We start from the raw sequence: 12,684 nt of genomic DNA, 5'->3' as shown, positions 1-12,684 counted from the left end.
AAGATGTCAACCATTCAGCAGGTGGCTTTACTTCCGTTGGCAGCAAAAGAGGTAAATTGGAAAATTGGTTTTTTAGCCTTGCGTCAAGAAACCGTTGATCGAGAGGGAGGATCAAACTCGTTCTTGAAACTCAAACTCAAAGCAGATGCCTTTCGGTGTTTGCACAATTAAAGAAATTTTGCTGAATCTTTCAAAAGACGGCGTCATCTTGGCAAATGAGCTGAATTAGAGTGAAGGGCATAGTAAGGTTTTGCGTTAAGATGCTGTTTATGCGTTGGTCTTATGGAACTTGATGGTTCAAAATTTATAAACCAAACGTGATGCAACAAGGAGTTTACTGCACTGGTGCAAAGAGGAAGATGGATGGGTAACGGAAATAAAGTGTTCAGGGAAGGAAAGTTAAGGATTAGAGAAAGATGTAATGATGACTCCGTGACAAGAAAACGTAATAAGAATGCTTGAAAGGTCACAAGCTAAGAATAAAACTTAAAAATTTTTTTACCACCGTGCAGTTTTAGTTATTATGTTTTCTATTTTTGCTGAAACATCAGTAGCCATGGATATTTAAAGAAGATATGTCTCCGTGGTACGTTTATACATCGAGTATGGAAAACCAACTCAGTGTTCGTCGTTAAGTTGGTGCGCGGAGCTCCAGATTTGAAAAGAATGGTACCTGTCGTCGGGTAACAATTGAAACAGCTAGTACAGTGCTTCAGCTTTGCTTACCGTTTGCGTCAGGTTTATTAAGTCTCTGACTATTTTAGCCTGCGCATTAGGCTGAAATAATACAGAGCTTAAGCATAATGGTAATAATAACAGTTTTCATTTGTGGACTTTCTTTATTAAAAACTCGCATCACTTATTTATCTTTTGGTTGAACGATTATTTCAACGTGCTATACATGTTCTAGTTTTAAACTTATTGCATTCATATTACGTACAGAAAGACTATTTTTCAGTGGTAGTGCACAATTTGCTACTAACTGACTTGAGCATGTGGATTTTAATCCACCGGGTTTTGGTCAATATTTTGAAAGATTTCAATGCAATTGTAGGTCTCGTTGAGTGGCCAGATGTCTTTGTAGGTACGCTTTAATAGGGCAACCAACAAACGAGGGTAAATCATGACATTTACAGAGTTTACTTCTCCTATTGACCGGGTCATTTTCATCAAATAAGGTCCTCCTGATTCAAGAGATAAAACCTTATTCAAATTCTTGGGAACTACTTAGTATATCATTTTTACTCTGTAGTTGAATGATAATTACAGTACTTTAAATCTTTTAAGATTTAAAATACTAAAATGATCTTGATATATAAAAATGTATCATGGTCATTTTAGTACGCTCTGTTATACTTTTTCGGCGTTTATGGTCTACTGTAGAGGTCACTTGCTCGAACTGCTACGAGGCTTTGGACTTAACGTCGCTGTTGTTGTTGATATTGCAGAAACTGAATCCTGGTATTGCACTCAGAGAAAATCCATTCTTGGCCTGTATTGGAGAGTGAGGACAGATCCCTCCTTGGAAAGAAAATTAAAATATGATGAGGAAAATACCGAGAACTATCCCATTAAACTGCATCTCTACTAATAACACAACCTCTGATACGCCCCATTCGCAGTACGTTTGGAAGAGTATCTGAGACCGTTACCTAGTTCTAAAGATGAAACGCCGCCTATGATTTGACAGATTTTTCAGTAACATTCCGAATGGAAATTCATATTTTAATTCTGCGACATTGGGGATTTTTGGAAGTGTTCTGTTTTGGTTCCACGAATTCATGTTTACAATAATGTTTCCTACTTTAAGAAAAAGCCAAATCGAAAACTAAATCAACAGAACTTTTGAGCTCCAGAATTCTAAGAAAGGTTTTTGTCACCTTTATTCTCCATCTAGTCATGTATACAAACTCCAAGGTATGATCTTTGCCCATAATTTCTCCATTACACATCACTTCGATCTGAAATTACACAAAAAAAGGAATGAAGAGCCCTTTCTAGACGGAATATGTGCATATAAAATCTGTTGTCTCTTGAAAGGAATTTTCTACATTTAATTCAAACACAATTCCCCGTTGTCTTACTTGGTCAGCGGTTCTTAGATCAAGCTTCACTTTGAGGAATTTCTTGACCTGAGCTATTGTCAGTCTAGATGAACAGCGGATGTATTTTCGTACCAGCTCTTTTATCGGCTGCTCTTGAACTGAGTTGTCACTGAAACAGATTGAGTTATCTTTCAGTCACTTTACCCGGATGTCTTGTATGAAACAAGTAGATCAATAGTTACATTCATAGCAGTATTTTGCGGCATCAAATACCTGATTCAAATTTAACCCACTTTTGACCTATATAAATATTGTCCCAAGAGCCATCCTAAAGTAACCTCCTGGCTTGCTTTATTGCTAACCACAAGATGTCCGGATCCGGAATCTTTTTCTTTCTTATCTGGCCTGATTGAGAACGCATCATGCGCTGGACGAAGTATGGTTTCCAGGACCTTCTTCTTCAAACAGGGTACACCACTTGACTAATCGGGGTTTGACACTTTAAGTAAAGACCCATCCACCTCCCTCTGGCGGAAAAGAGCTGCTTCTACAACTTGTTCGCTTGACTGACAAAATCCATTGCATTGTATTCGCGCGTGGCCAAATGCGACCAAGGTCACAGAGAGGGTAGACAAGTGTTTGCATAGTCACGTTTAAGAGCCTCTCCAAAGTCTGATTTAAAGTTATTTAACTTCAAAACAGCACTCTCCTTCAGAAAACATATCGGAATATTGGTTAGGGAGGAAGAGGGTTTAGCAAAAATCTCGATCTTACCAGAGACATTCCAGACAAACTCCAATCTGAGGATCGTCACGATGGAAGTTCGCTCCGCTGTCGTATTCATCTCCTGAGAGTTTTACTCTTTTAATCGCAGGCTTGTAATCTGTTGAATCGGAAGCTGAGAAAAGTTTCGAACCTGGTTAAGGAAGTGAACCCTCTGAGTCTTACTTTTTATCAATTTAACATGTTAGAATTTAGAATTCCAACGGAAAAGGAAGAGTTATTAATATCTGGTCAGACAAAGTTTGGCATGAATTTTAATGCAACGTGGATGAGATGCAAAGTACTTTGCTAACAGAATGTATCTCGCACGAATGAAGCTTATCACAAAGAATAAACAGTCGGTAATGAAATCCTCCCCCCCCCCCCCCCTATTGTTCAGGGTCGGTAGGCGTAACCGAAATTTAGAAAATAAGTGAAGATTGAGAAACAAAATTACAAATTGACAAAATGTTTACCATTCGTTCCATTTTCTATGTGTTCTTCCTTTATTTTCTTTCTCTCCTCGACATTTTGTTGCCTGTAAAATTCTTGTTCTCTCTCTTCCTCGTCTGAAACCAATTACAATTTTTTGTTACCTTACTCACACTACTGTCCACCATTTTCTTCCGTCGACTCTAATCTTACATGCAGCTTATCATCAACGCTTGAATTTGGGACTAAACTGAGCTTGGTCTGAAGCAGGTTCCGGCGTCCTAACCACAACATTTTGGTTTTCTTTTAACTGATTGGCTTATTGTATAATTTTGAAAACTTTTGAAACCTCCATCTCGAATTAAGACAGAACAGCTTGACGGATAAATTACCGGAACCTTCAAGAAATGGGCCTCAGGCGAGTTAACAGTCGGTTTACCGCTCTCTGAAGATGTAATATCAGTTCGGAGAATATTTGATATTACTCAACAAAATGGGTATAATGTGACATAAAACTGCAAGCTGTATAAAATTACAATTACTAGTAACAAAATTCACAAATTTGTTAAAAACTTTAAGAATTAAAAGACAAGAAATTCTACTGAGATTAATAAGTTTACGCAAGGGAGATCTCTTGTAAAGGTGGCTGGCTCAACACTGAGGCCTCACCCCGAGAATGAAAATCCTGAGGTTAAGAAAAAATATGGTGGATTTTTCGAAACCGCTCTCAAAAACTGTTCAACTGGATTTCCCCATAACATTGGAATATAAACGACGACTGCAATGCCACAGTCACAATTACAAACTTCAACCCTTTGGTCAACATAAGCGTGAAAATCGTTCGACTGCATAGGGGGAGGGTTGGTCTTTGAGCGCTCTTAATCTAACTGGTAAGAGCTCGGGTAAACTTTATCCAGCGACCTTAAGTAAAATTGCGATACCCAACAGGTAACCTCTATAAGTTAAAAGATTGTTTGTTTTTTTTTGTTCTCAATTAGAGTCCTACACAAAAGCGTTACATGGCTTACTAGCTTGTAGCTCGGGAAGAAGTTTGTAAATTACATCCTCCAGCGTCTTATCCAACCTGTCAACAAAAATACATAGGGAAAGCTTTTATTTTTAACATCTTATTGCTGTCAAACGATCGCTAAGCTAACATACTTCACCTGGAAACTGGAAAGCACGAAATCGTTCGCCGATTGTGTAGCCATGTTTTCATTTGCGTGGAACTACTAGTCGTCTACTTAATTTCTGAGATGAGACGTGTATATATAACTCACAAGTAACAATGTTACTCGCGCGGTAAGGACTGGAAATACTCTTTTCTAGACCTTTACGTATTACTGTACACGTGCTTTGATAAAATAGATGTAAAAGCAGGAATTGTCAATGGTATTGTCTACTCTGATGCAACAAAGGTGACTTTAAAACTGAAATTTTGCGCGTTCGAGCTAATCTCATAATATACCGCTACCTCAGTCTTGTGCCTTCGCAAGAACAAAATTGTATAACTCAAAATTTTAGACTGCGTTCTTGGATGTACGGAAATATACGCTCATGACTTCTAAAGGGAACCATTATTACTTAAAACAGAGAATTTATCGCCGTCTTCCCCCTTTTCTTTATCACAGCGTTCATAAGGATCGTTTGATCTTCGATATACGATTACAATTTTCAGGTCCTCTCTGACCAAAAGCTATAACATTTGCGTGGAAGAAGATCAGAATACATGGTAACACACAAGACACGACCTCAAATACCTGAGCATTTCAAATGGATTTGTTTCATGAATGAGAATCGAGCAGCTGGGGCATTTATTGTCGTCCCTATCTTGTAAGTATCTCACAATGCATGATCTGCAGACTGTGGAAGAAAAAAATAAGGCAATTAAGCCTCTCGTGTAATGATGAGAAACAATGGTTGGTAAACTTCTATAAACCTTAAAGTTGAGATGTCACAGAGCCATGATAAGTCTTTGTGACCATCAGGGCCGAAATGGCGCCCTTAATGACTCTCAATCCTTCACATTCCAACATCTGTATGCATATTCTCCTTACATTACCTAAGGTACTGACAAGGAGAGTTGGTTTCCCAATCAAAAGTTTCTTTGGTGATCATTTACTTTATTCTTGTGACCTTAATGTGATCCAGGGTTGATATTGTATAAGGATTAACTAGATACTAGTCACTCTTAGGGGTCAAAGGGTCAACTGTTCATTTTGAACCCAGCATCACCTACTTTGCTGCAGTCAACGAGATACTTCTTTGATCACTTCCTCCTGTTAGAAAACGTCTTTTTCCTTCTATTTGATTTTTGTCAACGGATGTCTTTCCTCTAAAGTGTGTCATAGCTCGAGACCAAGTGATATAATGATATAAGATATCACTTATTGAGCTCCTGGCAACTGAGAAAATTCTCCCACTGTCTTCACCATGAACATAAATTTGAATACCGTTAATTCAAACCCAAACTCACTCGAACCAAAATCAATTTCCTCTGAATTTGCACTATATCCATCTACGCTAAATTAGCTCGAAACCTCGATAGTTCGACCATAACATTCCTTGGACCCAACTAGTTTTCGTCTCCCTTTAGAACCGATTGCTCTTTTACAATCTCTTTCTTTTTTTCAAGCGCGTTTAAATTTGGAGTTGCGACACAACCGTTTTTTCGCGTTTTAAGCCTGAAAACGTCCTTAAAATGTTCTTAAAGTTACAAGCTTGTGCGGCCAAGAAACTTTTTAGGTTGAGTTCGACTGCAAAGTGAGATAAACTTCAAACGGTTAGTGCACCATAATTAATGTTAGATAAACATTTCCCCAACTATTTGAGTAAACTGTACAATCTCACAATTTTCCTGCCTCTGTTCGTTAAAAATAGCGGAGAAGTTAAACGTACTTAACTAACTCTCAGTCTGAGGTATATTTCTAGTTACTTCTTCCATGAGCAAAATTTTCGAAAAAGCTTTGGCAAATCTCTTCCTCGACTTTCTTTAACCCTTTCACCCCTAAGAGTGACCAGCATCTAATTTCTCCCTGCTATATCTCCCCTGAATCACACATCAAGGTCACTGAGAATAAAGGAAATGATCATTAACTAAAGAAGCTCTTGCTTGTTAGACAAATTCTCCTTGTCAGCACCTTAGGAAATGTATGATGAACAGTATGGAGAATATGCATACTGATTTTAGGGTGTAAAGAGTTAAGGTTCCTATAAGAACGAGTGTCTGGACTTTCTGTTACTTACCTTAATTGGACAAGGTTGACGTGGAGGTGTCTATAATTTTTTTCCCAATAAAGGTCATTACGCTGTGCGTTAGTATTTTCCCCATAGCGATAGTTGCTGTGAAGTGCATATGAAGACGTCTCAATTTTCCTGCCATAGCCGTGGCAGGCACGCGAACTCGCATTACGCACACTCATGACAAAATCTCCTGCGGTCACAAATACCAGACGGTTTTTTCTGTCAGTTTATCACCATAACTATGTCAAGTTCGCGAAGAAATCACTTATTGGATTTCACTGTACAATAAGCAGATCTCTAATGATTTTAAGCCGGAATCCAAATTCGTATGGCAATAATCAATTTAGGTAATCCACATTGTCCAGACATATAGACATGAATGAGGAAGCCGACAGCAGTTTGTCCTAGTGCACACAAAAACCACATTCTCATTCATTAAAAAACCGTTGTTTGAAAAGTGTGAGATGATCCTTGTTGTGGTCCATGTACATAGCTGAATTAAGTTAAATCCATGACGCTCCTTTCTGTGTAAATAAAGCTAAAAACCAAGCATTCTGTGCACGTAATTGCAAAGACTCACCGAGTAGGTGATAACCTTTAAAAATTTTCTATATGAATGATTGGTCACTACCTTTGAACGTCTGGTTTAGAATTTCGAGGAGTACAACCCGTTTACTTGGGTTTGCATGTAATCCCTGAATCTTATATCACATGCAATTATGCCTTTTTTTTAGTGACAAGTTAATCAATTGTGAAGTGCACGCCGTTCTTATCTGTGTCCGAGCAGAGCTATCCGGCTTTTGATGAGATATATATTGGGCGCAAATGACGAATCACGAATGCAAAAAAATGATGAACAACGGTCAGAATTTCTTTACTTCACGTTACACAACCGTTGAGCTAGCAACAATGTTTGTCGCATGATTAGATTAAGGTATTACTTAAGGAAAATTATATTTGTGAAAAGAATTGACAAAAAAAAGACTTCTTATAGATAAACACATTTAGTTCTTGGATAAGCCAAATTAACTTCGCATTTTTCCTAATTTTGCTGTTTCAAACTAATTTTCTCAAATGTAAGCCGGACTAATCTCTTTTTCAAGCCTAGAGAAACGTAATTATTCTTAGAAACAAACAAACTTGACTGTGTAGCTGACTAAAGCTAATCACTCTCTTTGTTTCAGTAGAGCGTGTTTACAATAAGGTCATCGTTCCTGCCATTCTCTGACCTTTCAAGTATACCACGGCTTATTTCGTGTATAATTTGCGTTATTTGCCAAATAATTTAAACTCGTTCAGTAGACGCGTAAAACACGCATATTCAGATTTATCTAGGAGCACTTGTCGAACAGCTCGCCGTTGGCAATCTGTTAATATTGTAATGTATATTCCCTCAGGGGTACTTTATTATCTCCTAGGACACAGAATAAATAACGAAACTTGAACAATTGCGGACTTAAGTAGCAGCTGTAGCTAAGGAAAAGCTTTTATTTCGCTGTTGTCGCGGACTGCTGCTTCACCAGAACGGCCACGGCCGAGGTACACGAACCTCTCTGTATGAAGGAAAGCCTTTAATGTTTGCTTACTGGTCGTGTTATAAGTTTCGCAATTGTTATCATAATTTAGGCTTATCACTCCCTACTGTTGTATCTAATAAAATTATCTAAAAGCGTCAAAAGTGTGCCATCTTATGAATAATTATGACTTTGAAATGGAGAATCACTCGTAAATCACTAGCTTGGATTGGTTTTTAATGTCCGAACGAAAGCAATGCTGAAATCCAGAATTCGCGTTTTCTACCACCTTATGTTGCATTTGGGCGAAACACGGCGAAAGAGGCAAAATATGCCGTTCAGTCGCCTTCAAAAGATCTTCTTAAAAGTTTTACCTCCATGAGTTAAACTAATAAAGAAATGAATAGTGTTTGATGGTCGTTCATAACAAACGCAGGCAGATGTTTTTTAATGCGCTGAGAAGGCGACAGTTTCACAACAAATGGAAATTGCCGTATTTCACTTTAGTTAAGAGAAGAGACACATTTATGTTTGCGTTATCAAAACTTGATACCGGTTTTTGTTGATTATTTAACTCCCAGAAGCGATGGACAGGGCTTATATTCTCTTTATCGCGACCAAATTGTTGCCGTTTGAAACAAAAGCGTTTCGTTTATCCCGGGGTACCTACATGTGTGAAGACACTCCGTGATCGTCGTCGGTTTAATCAGATATCCACTGCAAAGTTTGCATGTAATGAACAAGTTCAGATCTTGAAGCCTGAGTTTCTTCTCCCTGTTTGACTAATAGAACATACACATCATAGATATCATGGAACATCAAACAATATACGTTTAAAGCACTCGCAATCTCCTCTTTAAGTTCTAGTACTTTCTAAGCAAGAGCAGAGGGAGAAATTTCCGAGGTAAATTTTGAGGTCTTGTTTTTTCCAAACAGGTGTTTGTCGCATCGGAGGGACGGCTACCTGATGTCTCTCGATAAAATAAGTTGTTTTCTTTGACGGTAGCGCTCAATCAAAACAGAATTAAAACAATTTCTGCTGATGTTTGACAATTTCATTCTCAGTAATTGATTTTGGAAGCAGGAATTAAAAGGCGCCATTTCTTGGTGAAATTTTGCTCCACGTAGATCGGTTGTAACAGTGGCGTCAAATACAAGGCTTGCACCGTTGTTTTTTGTGAGTGATTAATGGAATCGAATCTCACGAGTAACTGATTATGATTAGCGGGGTATTATAAAGGTAATAACCTAAGTGACACTATACTCGTACCAAGTTGGTCAGTACTAAAATATTTACCATGCTTTGACGCGATTTAACTGGCTGGAATTTCATACATTTCCAGTATCACGTTTGAGAAAATTTGAGGGAAGTGATTCCTGTTTTATATTGTAATTATCCCTTTACAAGAAATATTGTTGGCAGGAAGGATATGCCCCATTGCATTCCCCTTCTCTTAAGAGCACGTCATAGCTTTCACTTGTGTCAATTTCGTGTTTCAAATTACTGACGTATGTACGCAGTGAAATGGTAAATGCACGCTTGAAGTTGCCGCCATTACATATGACCCTTTGCTAATACATTACTCTTTTTAGAAGCATCACCAGCTCTGAAATCAGAAGTAAGCGGGCCTGGAATACGTTGTTAACAAAAAAACATTATTTGAGAACATGATTGAGGGGAAGAGAGGAACGTTTGGACTTCATTTACCTGAAGAACGGCCATTTGAATTTAGACAGACGTACGGCTGGTCGGTCTTGTCAATTCTTCTGTATTCTGTGACAACACAGCAAATCTCTTTACGACCTCTATTCGTGTGGCCTGCGGTCGCGAATGATCAAAATTCCCGGATAGAAACAAAACAACCAATTGGATAAAGGAGCAAACTTGTTTATTAACTCATCAGCTGGATATATCTAAATAATCACCGGGCGGTGAAACTCCTGTGAATCAACTTAAAAACTCAACTGCAATCAACGCACTAACTTGTTAATTGCCAAATAATGGTCACTTCAAGTTCTATTCTTTCAGTTACCACGGAGCATGAAGTAATCAACTGTTCGAAACGCGTCTGGGAAATTAAATTGTCCTATGATAAAATCTCACAAAGTTAAACTTTCTTTAGAAATTATTTAGAAAGTTATAAGTAGAAGTTCATACGTACCCAACGCAACTCGAATTGTGCGATTAAAAAAATATAGAAAAAGGAAGTTCAAAAACACACGAACAATACAATAAAGAATGCAGTCGGACAAAGGAAAATCTTAATGACTCTTGATGGCGAGAATGTCACAACCTTTTCTCTAAAATAGGAATTAAGCTTTGTAGCCAAAAAATTGGTATTTCGGTTGCGGGAAATTCTGACGGCTTAGATTAAGCGGTTTTTTCAAGATAAGCCAGGATACATTCGCGTTCATCCCCGCAGAAGCAACTTCCTCGGTTAATTTATAGCTATATTGTTTTCTTAAACTTGGAAATGCTAAAGCAATATTTAGATAAGAATTGACGGTACGAGAGAGGGATAATAGTATTATGTAAATCTTCAGTGAATATCTACAAAAGACAACTGAACAAACCTCAAAACACTGAAAGTGACACCGATGGTCATTAAAAATTTAAAACAGAATACATTTAGATCACAAACGTAAAATATTAAGGAAATTACGAAGGGCAACTGTTCGCCGCAAATGTCAGCCAAAATAAATCCTCATCCGTTTAATTTCGTGGGATATCGATTCGACCTACGTGAAGTATTATAAAGGTGTATCACAGCAGTAAATATCTCCAGCATAAACGGCTATTAATGATGATATTTCTTGAGTTCACTTTTTTGAGTGCCGCGGGGAGATGTTGTCCCGAGTGAGTTTGAATTAACATTAAGAGAAGTTCTAATATGTAAACACGTTAGTGTCTGAAACGTCAGTGTCTTAAACATGTCAGTGGAAGAATGACAAGTCTACTTTCTGTATTTTTCTACTAATTTTGAATGACACTCAAAGGAAAGAAACAAATAACAATGCAAAATACACAATTCAAATTAAACAAAGTCGCTTGCTGTAGAACTCTTTTGTTTTAGCTCCGTTTGAGGTAACTGCACATAGTTTTAATTTCTTCATCACATTTTATGTTTTCCGAGTCCTCAATTTAAAACCTAACTGACTGACTGAAGCAATTTTCAGTTTCGTGTAGAAAAAATGCGCGTCAATGTACTTCTGTTGATTTTCGTGAGGCAGCAAATTATTCGTTTCAGGATGAGAGGGCACCATTGAGGGACTATGCTGAATTAAGGAATAATATGAAACCATTTACGTGTCACATTTAAACATTCTAATAGCCTGACCCGTCATGAAGTTATCTGTCACTCAGGGGTAGAGAATCGGAGCTCCGAGTCCAAAGTTCTGGGATTTTATTACACAAGGGAACACATCTGTTTTCTTTGCCTCACGCTCGCAACGAGGTGAATGATATCTTTCTCTAAACCAATGCAGACCTGAAAATTTAACATCTTCCTTCTGCGATTTAGGTCCCTTATGGAGCCGTAGATAATCGCTTTCAAATAGATTAAAACCACATGAATAATTTTTTCCTAAGGGAGAAAAATACCAATAAGGTAAGAATTGATGGATAAAGAACGAGCAAGGTTTTCAGATAAGGGTGACTGACTCGGATTGTAAATCAGCCGAACTCGGAAAAAACCAAATCAACCTTTCACAATGGAAATCGTGACAGCATTTATACGTTCTCCTGTTGCTGTCAGGTTGCGTAGCAAAACAAGAGTTTCCAGAATAATTCAGATTTTAAAAATGGTTGTTTAAGTTTCCAAAGCCGACTTGAAGAAGTCGTCAATGTATTTCATTTTTCAACATCGCTGATTATCAACAAGGCAACATCATTTCTATGTTCTTTGAAATCTCGGATTAAACGGGAAAGCGTTTGGTAGTTAGTGTCCGGTTAAATTATCGACAAAGAGCGGTGGTTGTAATTACATCTGTTGCCAAGTTGCAGCTGATCCTTTTTGCTATATCTAAAAAAACATTTACAACTGAGAGAAAAAAAAACATGGCATTTTCAAAGGAGAGGAAAAAATCTTGATGGCCCACGCATCTGAAACATGAAGAACCAGGAGGTTTGCCAAATTACCCTTCCTACGACTAGAAAAAAACTTGATGAAATCATTGTCAGTGAACAGAACTGCCTGGATAACCTTCATGTAGACAAGGAACCACACAATTACATATCAGATAATTGGCCTCCTGATTGAACCAGATATTTGTAGCCGATCGAAGGTTCATACTTAGGATAAGACAGACCTCTAAACTGTCAAAGGCGATTACATCTAGTGAAAATCAATCAATCACAGCAGAGCATAATGCATCAAAATTTTTTCGTGTACGTAATTAGTCCTGCAACCTCATCGCCTGAGGAAGACTCGCAGCACGTAGTCGAAACGTCGCGATTCACATCGGAAGTGACGACATCATAAAAGGACAACAATTCATTGTGATCCAATAAATTTCATTTAGAAGATTGGGTATAAGATTATTTGCATGATCACAATCATTAAGGCCAAGGTTTGTTGGAAATTTGCATACTTCAATAACAAAAAAAAAACAAGTTCTGTGAACTGTACTATCTCCTCTAGGTGATTTTACATCTCAGTAAGTTTCAGAACTTTCAGCGTTAACACATT

General features: G+C 37.8%; 1 protein-coding gene across 1 annotated transcript; it reads right to left on the bottom strand.

The window, feature by feature from the left end:
• Window positions 1-819: 819 nt before the first annotated feature.
• Window positions 820-9,826, bottom strand: LOC113671177 (polycomb group RING finger protein 5-A). The gene is made up of 9 exons (XM_027187391.2): window positions 9,705-9,826; window positions 8,667-8,778; window positions 5,000-5,102; window positions 4,268-4,323; window positions 3,284-3,376; window positions 2,820-2,943; window positions 2,085-2,214; window positions 1,881-1,961; window positions 820-1,521 (listed from the first exon to the last, which is right to left on the bottom strand). The coding sequence occupies exons 1-9, from the start codon at window positions 9,717-9,719 to the stop codon at window positions 1,471-1,473; spliced, it is 765 nt and encodes a 254-aa protein (XP_027043192.2). The 5' UTR covers window positions 9,720-9,826; the 3' UTR covers window positions 820-1,470.
• Between the last annotated feature and the right edge of the window lie 2,858 nt (window positions 9,827-12,684).

The sequence above is a fragment of the Pocillopora damicornis genome, chromosome 2 (assembly GCF_964200805.1).
Source record: "Pocillopora damicornis chromosome 2, jaPocDami1.2, whole genome shotgun sequence".
Classification (NCBI taxonomy): Eukaryota; Metazoa; Cnidaria; class Anthozoa; order Scleractinia; family Pocilloporidae; genus Pocillopora; species Pocillopora damicornis.
This window is presented reverse-complemented; position numbering and strand designations above follow the sequence as displayed.

Excerpts from the sequence above, each read along its gene's own strand:
- LOC113671177 (XM_027187391.2), bottom strand. Across the intron at positions 2,215-2,819 it reads GTTTGTCTGGAATGTCTCTG|TGACAACTCAGTTCAAGAGC; the intron begins GTAAGATCGAGA and ends AATCTGTTTCAG. Across the intron at positions 1,522-1,880 it reads TGACTAGATGGAGAATAAAG|GAGGGATCTGTCCTCACTCT; the intron begins GTGACAAAAACC and ends TTTCTTTCCAAG.